Consider the following 23877-nt stretch of genomic DNA (forward strand, 5'->3'; position numbering starts at 1 on the left):
TGGTTTACTTGCGCATCCCCAATTCTCATCATTTGAACACTGGTGGTTGTGCCTTCAGCTGCTTCCGCCCCAAGCTCTGAAATTCTCTCAAATGTTTCCACCTTACTCTTCTCCCCCTTTGAGACAGGCATGAAAATCTACCTCAGCTACCAGTCCTAAAATATCATTATGCTCCCATGAAACACCGTGGGGCATTTTACTCCTTTAAAAGGTGCCTATAGCAAATGCATCGTCTTTGTTGCAGGGTTTGTACCTGAAAGTGGACAGTAAGATGAAATGGTCAATAAAGAGACTCTAAAATGAGTCAATTTCAGGTGCTGAAAAAAGAAAAGGCAGTCACAACTTGCACTCATTAGGATAGTTTGCAAGAATACCATTACTAAAGGGAACAACAATTTATACTGCACGTGGAGTAATTAGTTGGCAAGTGAATCCTGCAACATAAAGCTTGTCTATTTTTCCAGCAGTGTTCAAGTTCTGTACTACCCAGCGACTATTCTGAAAACAATTAAATACTTCACAGTCATGTTATTGCAGTAAACAATTCATTATTACATTGCTTCAGAGTAGGTGTCGCAGATGCCAAGAGCCTATCCAAGATTCTGAAGAATTGATTCAGATCGAAACCCAAATCTGTGGCAGATTTAAGTCATATTCTAGGCTTGGCCAGTGAGGAAAAGTTGGACGCCAAATTATTCAGTTCTAAATATCTGCAGTTCAAGCCAGCCTGCATTTGTGGAATTACTGAGTGAAGCGGAGGGACATTCTTCAATTAAATATAGAGACACACTCAGGCTAATGGTATCTTGTTTAAGAATCTGATTTTAGGACAGGTGAATTCATACTTTTCAGGTCAATCCATTCGTGGAATCAAATATTTCTCTCAATAGGAAGATACACCATGTTGGATCAAAAGTTTGCATTCGGTGAAACATTTTTATTTGGTCTGAAGAATCGAAGAACAACTACAATGGAGTTAAAGATCTTTATTTGAGCACAAATGTTTTAAAAGGACATTTGCATGGAATTTTTTTTTTTAAAACAATGAAAAGCTAACACCATACATTCCATCAGAAAGCTTGTTCAAGCGAATGACCATCCCATTTACATTTGTGAAATCAAAAAAAAATTACATCAGCTCACTGATATGATTCAAAAATAAAATACTCAAATTATAAAGGTAAGTCCTGTAAACCAAGAGCTAAAGGGTGACAACCCCTAAATTGACACTGTGCTTATTGTTCAGTTTTGTGCTAAGCACCCAGATTATGTTGCTCGTACAGTGCCTGTTATATGCCAAACTAACCTGTAGGGAAAGAGAGATCTTTATGAATAATTCAAACAGAAATTTTGCAGCTACAGCTTATGTGTTTTAACACTTCATTGGGAGTTACGCTGACAGCACAAAATTCATTCCACTTATCCAGCTCAGGGGTCTGAAAAGCCAATTTCTAATGAGTGAGGTCCAAGGAAGAGGTCACAATCATAGTGGACGTGCCAGCTAGCAGGTCAGCCGGATGGGATCTGCAGCAGCAGCTCTGGAGGGCACTGGATTTCCAACTAGATATCAAGGGGTCAAATTCCACTCTCAGCCAACATTCACATACTTGTGGTTTACTATGGTTGATCTGGGAGAAGGGAAAGATGACACACAGCTCAACCAAGACTATTAACATGCCCAGAGGGAATCCTGTCTACCCGAGAAGAATAAAGTGTGAAAGGGTGAAGTGGCAAGAGAAGAAAACAAACTTCCCCAAATAATTAAGGTTTGCATACCCTCTACGCAAGTATAATTCGACTGTTAAAATCCCAATCGGAAGCGGTGATACAAGCAGATTTTCTTGGGTCCCCCGGTTAAGCATTCTGAAGAGATATCCCAGTTATAAGAAGCACATTTACAAAGATAAACGGGTACCATTTAAAAGATGAATTGAAAGAAAATAATTATTTTCCCCCCAAATCAATTAAAACCAATTAGCTAACCGGTTCATCAACTCGACATGTTTCGCACCCTCCACATATGCTGCCCGACTTGCCGGGAATTCACAGCATTTTTGTTTTTCTTTCAGATTTCCAGCATCTGCAGTAATTCGATTCATCCACATGATTCAGAGCGAATATCAAATCTGACCAATTAAATCCTTCAGAAACGTGCGGCAAATACTTGCTCCTCTCCTGACCCAACACCCACCCCCTCCCCCAATACTTTAGATATACTTTTAAAAGGTGGGGGTGGGTAGAGGTGGTTCTTACAAAGAGCATTAGTGTTCCGGAGCAGACATTAAAGCAATTGCTTTGATGCAGGAATACTAACATCGCCTAACAGCACAGCTTTAAATATCCACAAAGATAGCAACACAAAATGAAATCTGCCGACACAGTCAAATTTAACAAAGCAAGAAAAATACTGGCCAACATTCACAGATCAGTCAGCATCTGTGAACAAACAGATCCATTCAAATTTTAAGTGTGGACACTCGTTCAGAGCTGGAAGAAATGACAGATGAACAGTGTTTTAAAAAGACCATAATGAATAGGAGGGAAAAATTGTGCACGCTGGTAGTGTCACCGATTATATCCAAAACATTAATATGTTACCTCCATAGATGATGTCTAACTTGCTGAATGTTATTAGAAAAATCTCCCTTTAAATACCCAATTTTAAAAAAATTAAATAGCCGAACATTTGAGAATTTATGATTAAGAAAATAATCAAAAGAGGCAAACTAGAGCTGTGAGCTTAAAGCCTTGAGCCCCTGAATTTGCAGTATTGTCATGATGTTGCCAGGTTTCTGTGATGCAACTTTTACCCAAATGCAATTTTATTTAAATAAACAAAGAAACACCGAGCCTGGCCACCATACCAAAATCTAATTGCACGCAGCATAACCCCACACAATTAACTAGACTGATGTAAAGCTACAGAATAACAGATGACCAGCTCAGGCAGACACCGGCATAGTGTTGAACAGTACTTAAGGTGCCATCCAAACTTGCTGTGCTTAATGTATTGTCGAAGACACAAAAGGTTAACTCGATATTTTACTCTCTTCTGCAAATATACCCCCTCGATCGTCCAATGCACTGACCAATGATTCTTCATAAACCAGAAAATATCAAATACAAGAGCAGCTGGTTCTCTAGCGTAGAAAATGCAGAGATATTATCAAACTGTCTGTTTGAAACCCTTTGATGATAGCCAAGTATATCCTTCCCCCTTCTTTTAGGTAGACACACAAAATACACATTTTGTCCAATGAAAGTGCATCTTTATAAAGAACGTACAAAGAGGAAAAGTTTTGCAAACAGTAATTTCCAATATTTAGTTTCCTTGGAAGGTGTTTTGTGCAGCAGTTGATGCAGCAGTCGCTGCAGCACTCCGCACTGTGGTGTTGGAAAAGACCCCGTGGGAAAATTCTTCCTGTGCTCTCTGAAAACTGGCTCCTGTACTGCGGAATATTGAATGTACCTGGAAGATAAGAAAAAACAAAATCTTGGAAAAAGAAAAGGTTTGATTCTGGTTTGTCCAAACTTACATCAGTGCACTTCTTATTCTTTGCCATTTTCGTCAACAAATTGTATTTATTTAGCACCTTTTAAAAAATAAATTTAGAGTACCCAATCCATTTATTCCAATGAAGGGGGGCAATTTAGCATGGCCAATCCACCTACCCTGCATATTTTTGGTTTGGGGGGGGCGAAACGCAGGCAAACACAGGGAGAATGTGCAAACTCGACACGGACAGTGACCCAGAGCCGGGATCGAACCTGGGACCTCGGTGCCGAGAGGCCGCAGTGCTAACCCGCTGCGCCACCGTGTTGGCCATATTTAGCACTTTTTTAATGTACATAAACACCTGCTTCGGCGGCACACGATAAAAGTGGGTGCAGAGCTTTTCTTTGAAGAAGCAATTGGAAGCAGATTAGTGACCAGAAGCTTTGTCAAGAGGTGTGATTTGAGGGGCTCAATTGTTGAGGGAAGAGTATTCCTATCCAGTGAAAGCACAGCTTTGATCGGGCAGGAATGGGGAACATAGAAACAGCAGGAACCTATTTCAGCTCAGAGTCTGTTCCCCCATTCAATGAGATCACCAGGTGACTCCATATCCCTTAACACCCTCACTAACAAGAACCTAGAAATCTCAAGAGTTAGGATTTCTTTTTAAATTTAGAGAACCCAATTATTTTTTTCTCCAATTAATGGGCAATTTTGCGTGGACAAACTGTCGAGCAGCTGGTTGTCTAGAGTAGAAAATGCAGAGATATTAACAAACTGTCTGAAATCCTTTGATTAAAGCCAAGTATATCCTTCCCCCTTCTTCTAGGTAGACACACAAAATACACATTTTGTCCAATGAAACCACTCTCTTCTGAATGCTTTGGCTCCGATATAATGTTATGCCCCTTGGTCTTGGACTCCTCTACCAGTGGAGCGAGTTTCCATCTACCCTACGCAATCCTTCCAGTTTGCTTGGAATCTCAACAAATCAACGCTTCACCTTCTATATCTATACATGTATATACATACACCAGGGAATGCAAATCTCAATTTAACCTTTGCGAGTTCTTGTAATTTCTGGTGAATCTGCATTGAACTCCATCCAAGATCAATAAATCCTCTCTAGCGACGGTGTGTGGCACAATGGTTAGCACTGCTGCCTATGGCACTGAGGACCCGGGTTCGAATCCCGGGCTTGGGTCACTGTCCGTCTGGAGTTTGCACATTCTCCCCATGTCTGCATGGGTTTCATCCCCACAACACAAAGATGTGCAGGTTAGGTGGATTGGCCATGATAAATTGCCCCTTAATTGGGGAAAAAATAATTGGGTACTCTAAATTTCTAAAATAAATAAATAAATTCTCTCTAAGCTGTGGTGCTCAGAACTGAACACAGTACTCCTGATGTGGTCTAACTTGAAGAGGTATTCCAGCTGCAAAGGTGCAATCTCTACATTAAATCTCTTTGGCCCTTTACTGGATGAGGCAAAGGTTAGAGAGATAAGGAGGGGCAAGGTTGTAAAAGGATGGAAACACCAGGATAAAAAGTTTAAATTTGAGGTACTGAGAGATTAGAAGGCAATATAGGTCAGCAAGAGCTGGGGTGAGGAGTGAGTGAGATAGCTTACAAGCAGCAAGTTCATGGGTGGATGAAGGGTGGACAGCCAGCACAGCAGTGAGATAATTAAATCCAGAGATAATAAAGGCTTGAATGAGAGGGGAGGCACGGTGGTTAGCACCGCTGCCTCACAGCGCCAGTGACCCAGGTTCAAATGTAATCTTAGGTGACTATAGAGTTTGCACATTCTACCAGTGTCTGGTGGGTTTCCTCTCACAGTCCAAAGGTGTGATGTGGAGATGCCGGCGTTGGACTGGGGTGAGCACAGTACGAAGTCTTACAACACCAGGTTAAAGTCCAACAGGTTTGTTTCGATGTCACTAGCTTTCGGTCTGCACAGTCCAAAGGTGTGCAGGTTAGGTGGATTGGCCATTCTAAATTGTCCCTTAGTGTCCAACATTAGGTGGAGTTATGGGGTTACAGGGATAGGCAGGGAAGTGGGCCTAGGTAGAGTGCTCTTTCAGAGGGTTGGTGTAGACTCCATGGGCCAAATGCCCTCCTTCTGCACTGTAGGGATTCTATGAGTGTTTCAGTAGAAGATGAGAGGAGGCACGGTGACACAGTGGTTATCACTGTTTCTTCACAGCGGCAGGGACCCAGGTTCAATTCCGACCTTGGGTGACAGTCTGTGTGGAGTTTGCACTTTCTCCCAGGGTCTGGGTGGGTTTGCTCCAGGTGCTCCGGTTTCCCCCCAGAGTCCAAAGATGTCTAAGTTAGGTAAAGAGGTTATTGGGATAGGACGGGGGAGTGGGCTTGGTTGGAGTGCTCTTTCAGAGGGTTGGTGCAGACTCAATGGGCTGAATGGCCTCCTTCTGAACTGTAGGGATTCTACGATTCTATGATCTGAGACCAGGGTGGAGGCAGGTAAGGTTACGGAGGTACAATTAGCCACTCTTACCCTTTGTACCAGCAACAAAGACAAGACTGCACACACTGTGAAGAATACTGCTACCACCATCATGACCACTGCCACAGCAAGGTTTGTTTTTGTCCAGCTAAGAGCTGCAATCCAACCGCTGAAAAGAGAAATACAAATGGGTCAAGTTGGTTACTTGGTGCGAGCACTATTTTACATAATTCAAGGACCATTATCACGACCAAAGGTAAACCATGCTGGTGGGTTAAATAACTAAATAAATATAAGAAGAACTTGAGGTACAAGCATTGGAGAAATTATTGCTACATAATTTACAGAGTCTTTATTGCCGACTGAGTGGGTCGGAGAGAAGGTGAAGGAGATTCATGGCGACCAGACCGCATGAATTCTGCGAGAGACATCTTTGACTTCGCTGTGTCAGCTGCTCCCTTAAGCAGCCTGTTCACTGCTTTTTACTAGAGTTGCCTCTCCCCTGCTCTGTATATCCTAGAAAGACAGTCAGTCCCAGGCGAGCAATGTTCTCTGCTTCTTACACACAGGTACCCAGTCAATCTCAGAGGATGGACTGAGCTAACAGTAGGCGTGAGGTTGTTCTGTGCAATTTGTAATTTGCTTTACTCCAAAATAGGCAGAACACAGGGTACAGAATTTGATACAAATTTGTACAACTTCAGTTTGTATACCATTAAAATAATAAAGAATACATGTATCCTAACCAACCAAGTGGGTTCCTTAACTCAAAGGCACTAGCTCACCCTGACCAGAGCAGCAATTCTCCATTTGCACCCTGGTACTACCCATCTTATTAGCATTGGTGCTGATTTCAAGAAGCCTTACTTCCAAGAACCCAGGGCAACAATTAGGCACTAGTGATGCCCGGACATTCAGGAAGACAGCTAATGAATTGGATCTCGAAAATAAACTGGTTTTCATTTTACATTTTAAAAGCTTTGGTTGATGAGGATTTGGGGTTTAGCTGATTTTATAAATGTGAAGGATGAATACTGGAACACCTTTCCCCCTCAGTTCGGCACCACTTCGGGTGCAGCTAGGTGCCGATTACTATTTCTTTCCTCATACTTCTATCCTGCACGTAGAATGATCTGTAACCCAAAACTCAGAAATGCATCACTGAGCCAGTGCGGGGAAGCCTTGCATTTTGCCACACCCGGTTCCCTCGTGGCTTCTGAATGAGCTTGCCAATTTGTTTGTAGTTCAAAACACTGGACCCATGCTTCAAGGGAACTGAGCCATTACTGTCCAAACCCATTTCTCGTAGGATCCAGACAAGGAGCTCAGCTCTGTTGCATCTGCTTCCCCTTCCGGAACAGTGTACTTACATACTTGTTATAAACTTAGCCGTTAAAATTGATATAATTGTGGTTATGGAGAACATAAGACCTTATTGCCAGCTCACCAGCATTGGAAGAAGTAGTTTAATGGCAGCAAGTTTTATCTGGTCTGGGAGTTACGGAGGACATGGAATATAAAAATAGTCTTGCTAAAACTAGACAAGACAGTGGTTGGACCACACTTGGAATACTGTGAACAGTTTTGGTTCCCTTATCGAAGGATACTGGCATTGAAGGCGTTCACTAGATTGATCCCGGGTACAGAAGGATTTACTTTTGAGGAGAGATTGAGCAGGTTGGGCCTGTACTCTTTGGATCCTCGCTGTCTTCAGGGGATGTCCCGGAGGACTGGAGAATAGCCAATGTTGTTCCTCTGTTTAAGAAGGGTAGCAAGGATAATCCCGGGAACTACAGGCCGGTGAGCCTTACTTCAGTGGTAGGGAAATTACTGGAGAGAATTCTTCGAGACAGGATCTACTCCCATTTGGAAGCAAATGGATGTATTCGTGAGAGGCAGCACGGTTTTGTGAAGGGGAGGTCGTGTCTCACAAACTTGATAGAGTTTTTCGAGGAGGTCACTAAGATGATTGATGCAGGTAGGGCAGTGGATGTTGTCGATATGGATTTCAGTAAGGCCTTTGACAAGGTCCCTCATGGTAGACTAGTACAAAAGGTGAAGTCACACGGGATCAGGGGTGAGCTAGCAAGGTGGATACAGAACTGGCTAGGCCATAGAAGGCAGAGAGTAGCAATGGAAGAATGCTTTTCTAATTGGAGGGCTGTGACCAGTGGTGTTCCACAGGGATCAGTTCTGGGACCTTTGCTCTTTGTAGTATATATAAATGATTTGGAGGAAAATGTAACTGGTCTGATTAGTAAGTTTGCAGACGACACAAAGGTTGGTGGAATTGCGGATAGCGATGAGGACTGTCGGAGGATACAGCAGGATTTAGATTGTTTGGAGACTTGGGCGGAGAGATGGCAGATGGAGTTTAATCCGGACAAATGTGAGGTAATGCATTTTGGAAGGTCTAATGCAGGTAGGGAATATACAGTGAATGGTAGGACCCTCAAGAGTATTGAAAGTCAAAGAGATCTAGGAGTACAGGTCCACAGGTCATTGAAAGGGGCAACACAGGTGGAGAAGGTAGTCAAGAAGGCATACGGCATGCTTGCCTTCATTGGCCGGGGCATTGAGTATAAGAATTGGCAAGTCATGTTGCAGCTGTATAGAACCTTAGTTAGGCCACACTTGGAGTATAGTGTTCAATTCTGGTCGCCACACTACCAGAAGGATGTGGAGGCTTTAGAGAGGGTGCAGAAGAGATTTACCAGAATGTTGCCTGGTATGGAGGGCATTAGCTATGAGGAGCAGTTGAATAAACTCGGTTTCTTCTCACTGGAACGAAGGAGGTTGAGGGGAGACCTGATAGAGGTATACAAAATTATGAGGGGCATAGACAGAGTGGATAGTCAGAGGCTTTTCCCCAGGGTAGAGGGGTCAATTACTAGGGGACATAGGTTTAAGGTGAGAGGGGCAAGGTTTAGAGTAGATGTACGAGGCAAGTTTTTTTTACACAGAGGATAGTGGGTGCCTGGAACTCGCTACCGGAGGAGGTGGTGGAAGCAGGGACGATAGCGACATTTAAGGAGCATCTTGACAAATACATGAATAGGATGGGAATAGAGGGATACGGACCCAGGAAGTGTAGAAGATTGTAGTTTAGTCGGGCAGCATGGTCGGCACGGGCTTGGAGGGCCGAAGGGCCTGTTCCTGTGCTGTACATTTCTTTGTTCTTTGTTTAGAAGAATGAGAGGCTACCCTATTGAGACATATAGGATTCTCAGGGGGATTGACAGGCTGGATGCTGGCCATTTCCCCTTGTGGGAGATTCTAAGACCAAAGGGCATAATCTCAGAGTAAGGGGTTTCCCAATTAAGACAGAGATGAGGAGGAATTTCTTCTCTCAGAAGGCAGGGAATCTGGTGTGGCAATGTGGCGCAGTGGTTAGCACTGCCGAGTTTGATCCCGGCACCTGGTCACTATCCGTGTGGAGTTTGCACATTCTCCCCGTGTCTTTGTGGGCCACAGCCCCACTACCCAAAGATGTGCAGGGTAGGCGAATTGGCCACGGTAAAATGCCCCTTAATTGAAAACAAAATATGAATTGGGTACTTTAAATGTATTTTTTAAAAAGGCAGTGAATCGGTGGAATTCTTTATCGCAGAGGGCTTCAGAGGCTGGGTCGTTATGCATGTTCAAGGCGGAGATAGACAGATTTTTAAGCAGTAAGGGGATCAAGGGTTATGAAGATAAAGTGGGAAAGTGATCAGATCAGCCATGATCTCATTGAATGGCAGAGACGACTTGATGGGACGAATGGCGTCCTTCTGCTCCTCCATCCAATGCAACAAATCGTCAGATCAGTTTTGGAGAGTATCCCAAGTTAAATAAATCCCCAAACTGCAACAGAAAGTAAACAAGGGATTGCTTCCTTAATACTTCAAAATAAATCTCGTCACAGGATATGGGCACCACTGGCTAAGCCAGCATTTACTGCCCATCTCCAATTGCCCTCGAGAAAGTAATGGTGAGCCACCTTCTTGAACTGCTGCAGTCCACAGTGAAGATGGGAATAGACAGTAACACACAAAACTAGCATTGCATGAGCTCGCAGTACCAACCTCGCCTACCATTACACTGAATTGACCAACGGCCTGCTTATATTTGTTATTCCCCTCATTCAATTGGGTTTGAGTACTTGAACTTTGGAGATCTACTGATTAGTGCTGAACCCTCTTGATGGGCCAGTCTACTTGAATAGCAAACATAACAGAAGTTGCAGAGAACGGTCTCAGATTAACTAGTCACCAGGCTCAAAGTTCTTCAGTAAATCGCCAGTTCATATTATAAAACTTCAGATCCAGATCAAATATTTACTCTGTTTAAAAAAAAAATTTTTTTTTATTAGAGTACCCAATTGTTTTTTTTTTTCCAATTAAGGGGCAATTTAGTGTGGCCAATCCACCTAACCTGCACATCTTTGGGTTGCGGGGGTGAAACCCACGCAGACATGGGGAGAATGTGCAAACTGCATACGGACAGTGACCCAGGGCCGGGATTCGAACCCGAGTCCTAAGCACCAAATATTTGCTCTGTTGGAAGTAGTCATGGGTCCCAGGCGTTTTGATTGGGCAAGGCACCAAAGATAGTTTGTTGCAACATCACTTTTAGAACAAACAGTAGCACTGTTGCTTCACAGCACAAGGGACCCAGGTTCGACTCCCGGCTTCGGTCACTGTCTATGCTGAGTCTGCTTGTTCTCCCCGTGTCTGTGTGGGGTTCTTCCGGGTGCTCCGCCTCCCACAAGACACGAAAGATGTGCTTGTTAGGTGAATTGGACATTCTGAATTCTCCCTCAGTGTGTTCGAACAGGCGCCGGAATGTGGTGACGAGGGGATTTTCACAGTAACTTCATTGGTGTTAATGTAAGCCTACTTGTAATAATAAAGATTATAACACTACTTCAGACTAAAGTAAAAATCTGGTTGAGCCTTTTACACTATCAGAATAATTAACTGAAAAGGCCTTTCTGGTTTATCTGGATTTTATGCGATCACGCTTTAGAAATATACAAAATTTGCAAGCTAATTTCAGTCCAATGCACCTCTTCCTTCCTCTATTGTGAAGTTCCCCGAAATATTTTTTATTAAAAACCATCCTGACTAACTGTAAACCACCAAGTCTATCACAGATTATATGAAGAGTCCTTTCCGGGTCCTTAGGGGGGAGGGGGAGCAGCCCCAAGTCGTGGTCCACATTGGCACTAACGACATAGGTAGGAAAGGGGACAAGGATGTCAGGCAGGCTTTCAGGGAGCTAGGATGGAAGCTCAGAACTAGAACAAACAGAGTTGTTATCTCTGGGTTGTTGCCCGTGCCACGTGATAGTGAGATGAGGAATAGGGAGAGAGAGCAATTAAACACGTGGCTACAGGGATGGTGCAGGCGGGAGGGATTCAGATTTCTGGATAACTGGGGCTCTTTCTGGGGAAGGTGAGACCTCTACAGACAGGATGGTCTACATCTGAACCCGAGGGGCACAAATATCCTGGGGGGGGGAGATTTGTTAGTGCTCTTTGGGGGGGTTTAAACTAATGCAGCAGGGGCATGGGAACCTGGATTGTAGTTTTAGGGTAAGGGAGAATGAGAGTATAGAGGTCAGGAGCACAGATTTGACGTCGCAGGAGGGGGCCAGTGTTCAGGTAGGTGGTTTGAAGTGTGTCTACTTCAATGCCAGGAGTATACGAAATAAGGTAGGGGAACTGGCAGCGTGGGTTGGTACCTGGGACTTCGATGTTGTGGTCATTTCGGAGACATGGATAGAGCAGGGACAGGAATGGATGTTGCAGGTTCTAGGGTTTAGGTGTTTTAGTAAGCTCAGAGAAGGAGGCAAAAGAGGGGGAGGTGTGGCGCTGCTAGTCAAGAGCAGTATTACGGTGGCGGAGAGGATGCTAGATGGGGACTCATCTTCCGAGGTAGTATGGGCTGAGGTTAGAAACAGGAAAGGAGAGGTCACACTGTTGGGAGTCTTCTATAGGCCTCCAAATAGTTCTAGGGATGTAGAGGAAAGGATGGCGAGGATGATCCTGGATAAGAGCGAAAGTAACAGGGTAGTTATTATGGGAGACTTTAACTTTCCAAATATTGACTGGAAAAGATATAGTTCGAGTACATTAGATGGGTCGTTTTTTGTACAGTGTGTGCAGGAGGGTTTCCTGACACAATATGTTGACAGGCCAACAAGAGGCGAGGCCACGTTGGATTTGGTTTTGGGTAATGAACCAGGCCAGGTGTTGGATTTGGAGGTAGGAGAGCACTTTGGGGACAGTGACCACAATTCGGTGACGTTTACGTTAATGATGGAAAGGGATAAGTATACACCGCAGGGCAAGAGTTATAGCTGGGGGAAGGGCAATTATGATGCCATTAGACGTGACTTGGGGGGGATAAGGTGGAGAAGTAGGCTGCAAGTGTTGGGCACACTGGATAAGTGGAGCTTGTTCAAGGATCAGCTACTGCGTGTTCTTGATAAGTATGTACCGGTCAGGCAGGGAGGAAGGCGTCGAGCGAGGGAACCGTGGTTTACCAAAGAAGTGGAATCTCTTGTTAAGAGGAAGAAGGAGGCCTATGTGAAGATGAGGTGTGAAGTTTCAGTTGGGGCGATGGATAGTTACAAGGTAGCGAGGAAGGATCTAAAGAGAGAGCTAAGACGAGCAAGGAGGGGACATGAGAAGTATTTGGCAGGTAGGATCAAGGAAAACCCAAAAGCTTTCTATAGGTATGTCAGGAATAAGCGAATGACTAGGGAAAGAGTAGGACCAGTCAAGGACAGGGATGGGAAGTTGTGTGTGGAGTCTGAAAAGATAGGCGAGATACTAAATGAATATTTTTCGTCAGTATTCACTCAGGAAAAAGATAATGTTGTGGAGGAGAATGCGGAGACCCAGGCTAATAGAATAGATGGCATTGAGGTACGTAGGGAAGAGGTGTTGGCAATTCTGGACAGGCTGAAAATAGATAAGTCCCCGGGTCCTGATGGGATTTATCCTCGGAATCTCTGGGAGGCCAGGGAAGAGATTGCTGGACCTTTGGCTTTAATTTTTATGTCATCATTGGCTACAGGAATAGTGCCAGAGGACTGGAGGATAGCAAATGTGGTCCCTTTGTTCAAAAAGGGGAGCAGAGACAACCCCGGCAACTATAGACCGGTGAGCCTCACGTCTGTAGTGGGTAAAGTCTTGGAGGGGATTATAAGAGACAAGATTTATAATCATCTAGATAGGAATAATATGATCAGGGATAGTCAGCATGGCTTTGTGAAGGGTAGGTCATGCCTCACAAACCTGATCGAGTTCTTTGAGAAGGTGACTGAACAGGTAGACGAGGGTAGAGCAGTTGATGTGGTGTATATGGATTTCAGCAAAGCGTTTGATAAGGTTCCCCACGGTAGGCTATTGCAGAAAATACGGAGGCTGGGGATGAAGGGTGATTTAGAGATGTGGATCAGAAATTGGCTAGCTGAAAGAAGACAGAGGGTGGTGGTTGATGGGAAATGTTCAGAATGGAGTTCAGTTACAAGTGGAGTACCACAAGGATCTGTTCTGGGACCGTTGCTGTTTGTCATTTTTATCAATGGCTGATGGAAAAGTTCTTGAAAGTGTGGATGAGCAGAGGGATCTAGGTGTCCATGTACATAGATCCCTGAAAGTTGCCACCCAGGTTGATAGGGTTGTGAAGAAGGCCTATGGAGTGTTGGCCTTTATTGGTAGAGGGATTGAGTTCCGGAGTCAGGAGGGTCATGTTGCAGCTGTACAGAACTCTGGTACGGCCGCATTTGGAGTATTGCGTACAGTTCTGGTCACCGCTTTATAGGAAGGACGTGGAGGCTTTGGAGCGGGTGCAGAGGAGATTTACCAGGATGTTGCCTGGTATGGAGGGAAAATCTTATGAGGAAAGGCTGATGGACTTGAGGTTGTTTTCGTTGGAGAGAAGAGTTAAGAGGAGACTTAATAGAGGCATACAAAATGATCAGGGGGTTGGATAGGGTGGACAGCGAGAGCCTTCTCCCGCGGATGGAAATGGCTGGCACGAGGGGACATAGCTTTAAACTGAGGGGTAATAGATATAGGACAGAGGTCAGAGGTAGGTTCTTTATGCAAAGAGTGGTGAGGCCGTGGAATGCCCTACCTGCTACAGTAGTGAACTCTCCAACATTGAGGGCATTTAAAAGTTTATTGGATAAACATATGGTTGATAATGGCATAGTGTAGGTTAGATGGCTTTTGTTTCGGTGCAACATTGTGGGCTGAAGGGCCTGTACTGCGCTGTATTGTTCTATGTTCCATGTTCTAAGAGTATGCAAAGTATTTTGTAAGGCATTGAACGAACAAATGAAAATACAGTGTCTCTTCCCCTACTGGGACAGGTGCAGCTGAACAAATCATTCCTGCTGGTGAGGTATTTATACTTTACTAGATCAGAATACTGTATAGCCAAGAATCAATTTTTAAATGAATTTGATTTGAATTAGAGTTGGCCCTTACTTCAGTAATTCTGATCCTGTAGCAGTTTCTACAGGTTACAATGCAAAGACTCAAGGGCGAGGGAGAAATAATGCAAAAATCTTAAATGCTCTGCAGTCTATTTCGTAATCCAAAATTAGTTAATTTGAATTACTGGATAACAAATTCTTGAGCTGCTTTTGAACACAGACTATTTTATTTCCCTTGGTCAATCCAATTCAAATCGCTGGATAATTCAATTTTGTTCTTGGCAAGTAAAAATGGGAATAGGCTGCATTCGGAGGGATACTTAATTGGTTAACTAAATCAGACAATGCTAGGAAAGGTTTGTATCGTCAGAGATGCATGCAATTCATTTGTAGCACCATCTATCTTGTGCCAATATAGAAGAATATCTGTTTTGGGGCTGCAAAGAATCTAGTAACAAAGCAGCCATAAGAAATGCGCTACAAGTGGACAGAAGTCACAAAGGGATCAGCCAAAGCAAGCTGGTCTTGGGATGCCCGAGCCTAGATGATCTTTTCGAGCAAACCACGCAGATTAAGAAAATGGAGAGGTTTTTTTTTTAAAAAAGCACACACACACACAGCAAGCATTAGGAGTGGGAAAGAATGTTCAGTATAAGAAATACATGCCTCTCCAATGGCTAGAATAGTCAGTAGGGAACGTGTCTTATCGACTGCTTATATAGACTACTGGAATCTGTTGAAGAAAGGGTATAGAGAAATATGCAGAAAGCCACAGATAGCTCACAGGAAGACGCTAAACTCACGTTGAAGAATTAATGTTTCTTTCGCTTTATCACAGAATGCAATCCTTACCTGACCCCCCAGTTGGGAATGCCGACTGCTTGAATGATATAGAGAACAATTTGACAGAAGAACACAAAGAAGAAAAAAAAGAAGTTGAATGAACTGTCGGACCTGAAAAACAAGTTTAAAAAAAAAAAAAAAATTAGTTCTTATTAAAACCATTCTCGTTAAGACATCTAACCACTCCCGCAATTCATTCCAACATCACTTCCTTAACCACTTATGAAATCAATCTTTGTCCCTTATGACTCATTTACCTGAAATATATTACGCTTTTGCTGCCCCACCATAAATTTCTGAGTTCCACAAATGTTAGTTTTGCAGTTTCACCTCAAGGCTGCTGAAGTAGTTTAGGTTTATATTTAACCTGATCTTTGACTCTGAAATTTGAAGTGGAATTTGCAACCACAAATGGAATATATGTACTCATGAGGAAGCAAGATGAGAACACGACGGAGAAATGAATAGAAGGATATATTGATGGAAGTCGATGATGTGCGGTGGGATGAATTGCAAACACTGGGCAAATAGCATTTCTGTTCAATTCTGCGGAATGTAATAAATTAGGATGTTATTTACCCATGTGAATTTCTAGCATCTGTTTTAAATGTTGCATAATACTGACCAGTATTAATTTTTGTTCTGGAAAATCATTGAGATTGTTTCTTTAAAATAAATTTAAGAGTGCTCAATTAATTTTTTCCAATTAAGGGGTAATTTAGCGTGGCCAATCCACCTAACCTGCACATCTTTGGGTTGTGGGGTCGAAACCCACGCAAACATTGGGAGAATGTGCAAACTCCACACAGTGACCCAGAGCCGGGATCAAACCTGGGACCTCGGCGCTGTGAGTCAGCAGTGCTAACCACTGCACCACTGTGCTGCCGAGATTGATTTCTTTTAAGTGCCCCCATCATTCTGCAACTAAGACCAAACAAGTGAGACCCTACAAAGCCTGCAATAGTTTGAATGTTGAAATTGCCCAAGAGATGCTGAAGAATAGCCCCAACTTAACTGTTTTGCAGATACAGTCAGCAAGAGGATGTGAACTAAACAAAGGCCCAAAGATAATGTACTTTTCCAAAGTATCACTACCCAGTTCTTTCGATACCTATATATCATTCATATTAAAAACAGTATGTGTGCACATAATATAAATTTATGAGCACACTTAAAATGGAAACGACCTAAATAAACTTGTCATGCTGTAACTATACTCTTCACCAGTGGAGGCACTATGTCATCAGACAGCAGCATGTAATTACAATACATGTTCAAATCCGGCTATCTGAAAACTGGAATTTTTAAATAAGCTGTCGATACAGCTTAATGGGACAATTCTGCGGTGGTGCTCAAGACTAATTATTGGTTTTGCGCGCCGGTCATTTCCTGCACTCCAAGTGGTCTGAGAAACTCTCAGCTTCACCCAATCTGCAAAAAAGGCAACTTCATTTCATGCATCTCCTATTATTTGAATTAAGATTCCGATTTTCTCTCCAAAAACCTCAATATCCGAAATTCGGCACTGACTCAGTCCTGAGGTTGCAGTTTGGATGCACTGTACCAGCAAGACCAATTTACATCAGCAATTTCTATAATAAATGTGGATATTAGACTTCAGTCTTTAGTTTCTATTGGACCCCGATTACCCTTTACATTAATTACACCTGCGTATGCATATCCAATTATGCCCAATGCTCTAATTCTGCTTCACCTAAAAAAATCAAACTAGTTTTTCATTTGAATATAATAGAGGTATTTTTGGCATGGTTGCCATCAGAGGCAGTCTGTCAAGGCGAGTTTCAAAAGTTCTGTCGCCAGAGTTCTGATGCCATTTCAATTAGTTGCAAAATGAAAATCACTGATCCAAACTACAATTTACCTGAAAGCCTTATAAACTGGCCTATACCAACAGAGGAAGGCACAAGGAGTGAAGAGTAAAAACCACAAGATCGCCAAGCCAAAGTCTACTCCGTGTTTTGAATCAACAATAAATTCAGCAAGGCAAGCAAGGAGGTTCAAGAATAGTGTGACTGCATGAACTGTTGGGGAGGAAAGAGAAACAGAATTTCAATGACGTACATGAACACACTTAACGAGGTGATCAACAAAAAAGTAACTTCAGAATCATAGAATTTTAAAGGCAACTCTCCACTTGAATTCCTGTAAACTCTCCAAACAGCTAACTGCAACCAGAGATTTCATCATCTGTATAATTCACTCACTTGTCTTTTACCAACTGAGGCATCACAAGAACTTCTAGTTATGTTGCACCTCGATTTAATAGTTTATACTAATATGGTTGCCAATGCTCTCTCTATGCTGCGTGTTAGCATAGCAATTGTAAAGGAACTGGACAGGCTGCTCAAACTGTCCTCTAAGGTACTGCTTATGTGCCGCTGCACAAGAAAATGCAACAGTACTGCATACTAAAATCATAGAATCCCTACAGTGCAGAAGGAGGCCATTCAGCCCACTGAGTCGGCATCAACCCTATCCCCGTAACCCCACCTAATCCACACACAGATCATAGAATTTACAGTGCAGGAGGCCATTCGGTCCATCGAGTCTGCACCGGCTCTTGGAAAGAGCACCCTACCTAAACCCACACCTCCACCCTATCCCCATAACCCCGTAATCTCACCCAACACGAAGGGCAATTTTGGACACTAAGGGCAATTTAGCATGGCCAATTCACCTAACCTACACATCTTTGGACTGTGGGAGGAAACCGGAGCACCCGGGAGGAAAACCACGCACACGGGGAGAACGTGCAGACTCCACACAGACAGTGACCTAAGCCGGGAATCGAACCTGGGACCCTGGAGCTGTGAAGCAATTGTGCTAACCACTGTGCTGCCCTTTGGGCTGAGGGAGGAAACCGGAGCACCTAGAGGAAACCCATGCAGACACGGGGAGAGAGTGCAAACTCCACACAGTCACCCGAGGCCGGAATTGAACCCGGGTCCCTGGTGCCGAGAGGCAGCAGTGCTAACCACTATGCCACCCCACTGAATAAACTGAACTAAACAGGCAATGCGCAAGAAAGAAAACAGGGGAATCATTGTTTGCAACTTACACATCCACAAGTAGTACAGCATTTTTACTGTCCTCTGGAAGCCTGATGGGATCTCTGCTGCGAAGTCCTGGTAGAAGCATGGTTTGATGGGGCAGAACGAAGGAAAAGGGGGCCAATTATTTCTTTTTGCTGTATGAAGGAATGAAGAAACTTTGTTTAAAAAGGTTTTCAAGTTCGTTAAAGGGGAAGTGTATTCTTGAAATACCAGAGAACGCCGACTGCTCAAAAGAGAAATGTTAGTAAATTTATACTTTGAGCTGATTAACTTTGTGAACTGCAATTCTTAATGCAAGCTTAGGAACGATTACATAACATGGCATTTCTGCTCTAATATCTCTGTATTTACCGATACAAGAAACCTGCTTTCATTATATTTAATTACATGCAACAATTCAAGAGGTACAAATGTTAACAGTGTTGTAACACAGTAGAAGGATTGCAAGCATTAAACCACTTCTGGAAATGATTGCTGTTGGAGGAGTTAAAATTTGCTTCTGGTCTTTTCTCAATACATCTCACTGCAATGTACGATTATTCTAATGATCTTTTCCTAAAATTCAATAATGCCACATGCACAATGTTTCAACTTATTGCATTTCTCAATTAAACTTTCGTGCGTATAAATAACTTTTGTTAACATAGCCTCAATGTTTTCAGTTCAGGGTTGTACCACAGTAGCAAGAAATTAGAGGAGACACCCAGAGTTAAGTTTTAAGCAAGATTCGCAAGGGGGCAAAAAGCTGTAAACAAGGGCCGGTGATAGTACCCACAGGATAAGGGCAAGTTAGATTAATGCTCTGGTACAATCGAAGCAGGAAAGAAAACGGACAGGAGATGAGAGTCTGAAAGGCAGAAGGTTTGAGGCGTATCTGGTTAGAGGTTACACTGGTAGAGAAGAACGCCAGGAAGAAATGTGTAGATAAGGATGCAAATTTTACAGTCCATGTGCTGAGGAACAGGAGTTAAGAGGACGATGTAGACAGGAGTGAGAGGCAGGGAAGGACTTATATACTGCTTAGAAAATCCTTACAAGTATAACTTTCATTTTTCAGCTCTTGCTCTTTGCGGTCTAGTTCTGCAGCTTTCCTTTCGAGCTCTTCCTGCTGTCGAAGCAGTGCCAGCTGTGCAGCTGTAGCAGTGGCCTGAATAGCATATAAACAAAATGTAAGGAATGGCAAAAAACCAATAGCTTTGTAGAAACATTGCTCATGTTACTAATTTTTCAATTACCCAAACCCTTTTCACTTTGTTAAAGCAAACGTCGATCCAACTAGCACACTGGCAGGGGCACCATGTTCAGCTAGCTACCAAGTTATATCATCAGAATACAGGACTGGTGCTGCTAACCTTTGTTTCTCCTGTTTCCCATCTACAGCTAAGCAATGCTCCACCAAATAACACAATGATAGACAAGGGGGACTGGAAACCATGCACTACTTTTTCAACTTGGCCCACATGTTTTTTTTTTGGACTCGGGGGAGCTCCGCTCACTGGACTTCCCAGTGTAGCGAGGGATCGGGACGCCATCATTAAATGTTGTCCCGATCTCCAAGGCTCCCCAAATGATCACCAACCTCATCCTCTCACCCCCCCCCCCACCCCAAATGTACTATGGGAGGGTCCAAACCCCCCCCCAACACCCATGCCAGGCACCCGCAACCCAATGAACGTGCACAAATATGCCAGCTTGACACCTTGGAATTGCCAACCTGCCAGTGCCCATGTCAGCTGGCAGTGCAACATGGGCATCTTTGCAATGCCAGTGTGCCCAGGTGGTACCAGTGCCAGGGCACCACCTTGCTCAGAGGGCATGTAGCTGTGGGCCTCTGATCCCCTGGGAGACCCCATAAGTGTTGTTCCGTCTGCTCCCCGTTTGTGGGGACCAGCGCTGAACGCCACTCGCCCAAGGTCTCCGAGGCCTCCAAGACCAAACCTAACCAAGGTGTTGGAAGATTTGTTCCATTCCTGCTGATGCAAAGTGCCCAACATGAAACGAGAAACACCAATGCAACCCAGCAATTGGTGAATACAAACGCACAGCAAAAATAGTCAATAACAATGTGTGAACATAAAGAATTGAATTGTGTATTTGAAGCACTCTGTGGAGACTGGAATTGGGCTGCATCATTAAGCTCAAGTAAGGGCTTACTTGGCATCCCACAACGTGAGAACTAAATTGTGAAGACCGCCACTTCTGGTGCAGAATCATAGCCAAAAGAAATAAGCAAGTCATTTTCAGGTGTTTGAAATTTTAGTGCGTTTTTGTGCAATGTCCATTACTGAAACATAATGATGTCGAGAATCCTGGGATTATATTCATTGGAGTTTAGGAGGTTGAGGGGAGATCGAATAGAAACTTACAAGATAATGAATGGCTTAGATAGGGTGGACGTAGGGAAGTTGTTTCCATTAGCAGGGGAGACTAGGACCCGGGGGCACAGCCTTAGAATAAAACGGAGTCACTTTAGAACAGAGATGAGGAGAAATTTCTTCAGCCAGAGAGTGGTGGGTCTGTGGAATTCATTGCCACAGAGGGCGGTGGAGGCCGGGACGTTGAGTGTCTTTAAGACAGAAGTTGATAAATTCTTGATTTCTCGAGGAATTAAGGGCTATGGAGAGAGAGCGGGTAAATGGAGTTGAAATCAGCCATGATTGAATGGTGGAGTGGACTCGATGGGCCGAATGGCCTTACTTCCACTCCTATGTCTTATGGAGAACCTTTCTCCTGTACAGGCAAACTGGTGTGATATTGACAACAGAAATGAAATAACCAACTTTTCAATTCAAGAATGAGACACTATGTACAAGGAGTTGGCTGACGTGGAGACCAAGTGGCAAACCCCATGAAGGGGGCAGTACCTTTGTGGTTCCCCACCCCCAATTTGAATGACCACTTATTCAGCTGTACATATAGGAACATGAGAACTGAATGAAGTTGGAGTACACTCCCAGATTGGGATTTGAACTTGGGATTTTGGTGTTTGATACCAAGATAGTTATCTTGTTCAACCTAGATAGTTATCTTGTTCAACCTAGATCGATATAGAAACTGATAACTGAACAGGAGAAAAAAAAAACAGGACTGTGGGAACGCACAATAACCAATTTACATATTTTGAAATCTATCTTTTCTCAGGAAACAGCTAGTTTGCCTACCTGATCCTATCTTCCTTCTCACCTGGTCTTTAAATTCGAAAGGAATTCCCCCTAACAACCTGCAGGTCTCTGAGTACTTGTCATTGTTAATTGGAGTAGACAATGGGCTGGATAAGGTAGTCAGAAACTTCCTGGCCTGCTGAAACAGTAGTATCTGCAACACAAGCTAGACAATCTAACTTCCATGGTTTTCAATCGCTGAAAGGGCCCATCTCAAAAGTTCTCACTCCTAACTGAAGTGTACAGTCGTTGCCACAAGATATGATCACACACAGTTGGGGTTGCACATTGTAAATATTCAATTTTTTAAAAAAAATCATGATCAGAATGAATTACTCAAAATAAAAAATAAAATCATAAAGGGCCCTACTATTCCATCCCTCCAAATGGAAAGTAGCCAAGGTTAAAATAAAAACAATCCTCAAAAATAACGTACAGCTGAAAGGAAGGATTCTTAAAAAGTATAATAAATAGAGCAAATCAAATAAATATATCAAAACACTAGCAGGCTCAAATTTGCCTCAAAAGCAAAATACACTATTTCAGGGTAATCTGCCATATGGAGGTTTAAAAGGATTATAACCCTTAAAATCAGTGAAACCTTATATAAATTTGGAGCATAACTGAACTTTTGAGACTGACTCTTGTTTTACCACCATAAATATCTAGCACTGGTATTAACTTAAAAGCAACTGAAATTCTTAAAAGACACTGCTTAGAATAATGCTGAAATGAAATATGACTGAATACTAACTTAAGATATTCTAATTTACTGAGCTCAGTTCAGTTGTTCAACACTGATACTCAGGTGGTTTACAAATGTCACTAAATATTTCTTGATTGAATTACTGCCTCTTAAAAACTTAGCCTTGCTGCTGGCTAATTGCCTGTGAAAGTTAAATTCAGAGAGTGATGATATGATGCACGATGCTTCTTGATTATAGGCTTGGGAACAGGAAATAGTTGCAAGTTAGCAAGTGAACATCAATATGAAAATTACAGGGATACATTGAACTACAAAAGTTGGAAGGGCCCTGCAAGACACATTGACTTAAAGTAGTATTTGTGTGAGGAGGAATTTTGCAGCATCAGTGCTATTGATGAATCTTGCTCAACACAAGACCAAAAACAAATCTTCTTCGAGTGTATACCTGCTTGGGATTAAACAGCAGCATTTCAACATCAACACATAGTGCCTATTAAAAATAGATGTCCTAATCCTCTTCAAGGGCACTAACACCATGCTTGGATTTGGCACTACAATGATATTTCAGCATTACGTGGAATTTCTACATTTTCCAAATTCCTTGCGGAAATATCATGGACACCCAGAAACTCAATTGTCTGAACTTTGAAGTGGCAAAGCACATCACTCACCTCTGTCCACAAAGATCTAGCAACCTTTGTGGAGTGATTTTTTTCCCTGGCATTTTGCACCTGGCACCAAGGCAAGGGAGTATGCCATCTTACAGCAACAGTTATATCAGAAAGCAGTAAACACATGAAGTATTCACACATAGCAAGCAAAGTAGTTAAAACACTTGATTTATTTTTTATTAATTTAAATTTTCAGACACTGAAGTGATTGGATTACAACAGAAGCCAAAATAAATGAACAAACTTTTGATTTGTTTCTAAATCTTGGAATTATGGAAATATTTGACATGCCAATTATATGAAATTAGCTTTCAGGGTCAGTGAGGCTGTCCAGCAGTAATTATGAAGTTGGCACTCTGTTAAAAAGACACTTACACCTCATTCAGGAAGGTGAAACCTTTTCAAGGGCTTTTACAGCAAGCCAACAGCATAAAGGTGGAAATTCTTCTCGTTTCAAAGAAGGTTCGCATTGATTAGAATCTGGAGTGAGGTGGGAAACTGGACAAATGTAGAATCACTGACAGCAATTTCTGGATTTCCACATTATTGGGCACATGAGCAGACTCCGGAAATTCAGTTTCAGTGGCGAAATAGAGAATGTTGACAGTTTGCTGGCACCAGGTAATAACACAACGGTGAAGTGCCCTCAATCTATGAGAAAGTATTTCCAGTCACCTATTTCATTAGAAACCAAATCATACTGAGATTATGTTTATCAGCTAAACACATTGGGAGTTAAGAAAGTACCAAAACAATCCCAAATGGAAAAATAAACCCCCATAAAACTGTCCCAAATCTATTCAAAACAATTCTTCATGGAAACTCACACAATCCTAGGATAATGAATGCAAAGTGGGTCCAGAAGAAGTAATTGCATATGCAGGCCAGTGGCACAACATAATGTTGCTGCAATATGCTGCATCATGGAGTAGTCAGTTAGCTTGAAGGACTGTTTTCCTGTAAAAATGTTATCATTCCACTCTGAGGAAGTGCCCAAGCTACAACAGGCTATTTCTACAAAG

The 23877-nt window shown here is 42.8% G+C and overlaps 1 protein-coding gene across 2 annotated transcripts in view; it reads right to left on the minus strand.

Moving 5' to 3' along the window:
* Positions 1-971: 971 nt before the first annotated feature.
* Positions 972-23877, minus strand: part of LOC140404368 (secretory carrier-associated membrane protein 2-like) — a 51311-nt gene continuing 28405 nt past the window's right edge. The window contains exons 4-10 of one of the 2 annotated variants that reach the window (XM_072492797.1): positions 21501-21632; positions 19353-19464; positions 18323-18451; positions 17126-17285; positions 15253-15354; positions 6016-6133; positions 972-3469 (exon numbers count right to left, since the gene is read on the minus strand). In XM_072492797.1, the coding sequence (XP_072348898.1) occupies positions 3323-3469; positions 6016-6133; positions 15253-15354; positions 17126-17285; positions 18323-18451; positions 19353-19464; positions 21501-21632 (900 nt within the window). In that variant the 3' untranslated portion in view covers positions 972-3322. The remainder of the gene's footprint in view (positions 3470-6015; positions 6134-15252; positions 15355-17125; positions 17286-18322; positions 18452-19352; positions 19465-21500; positions 21633-23877) is intronic. The other variant, XM_072492798.1, reaches the window with a different exon arrangement.

This window comes from Scyliorhinus torazame, chromosome 30 (assembly GCF_047496885.1).
Source record: "Scyliorhinus torazame isolate Kashiwa2021f chromosome 30, sScyTor2.1, whole genome shotgun sequence".
In the NCBI taxonomy this organism is placed as follows: domain Eukaryota; kingdom Metazoa; phylum Chordata; class Chondrichthyes; order Carcharhiniformes; family Scyliorhinidae; genus Scyliorhinus; species Scyliorhinus torazame.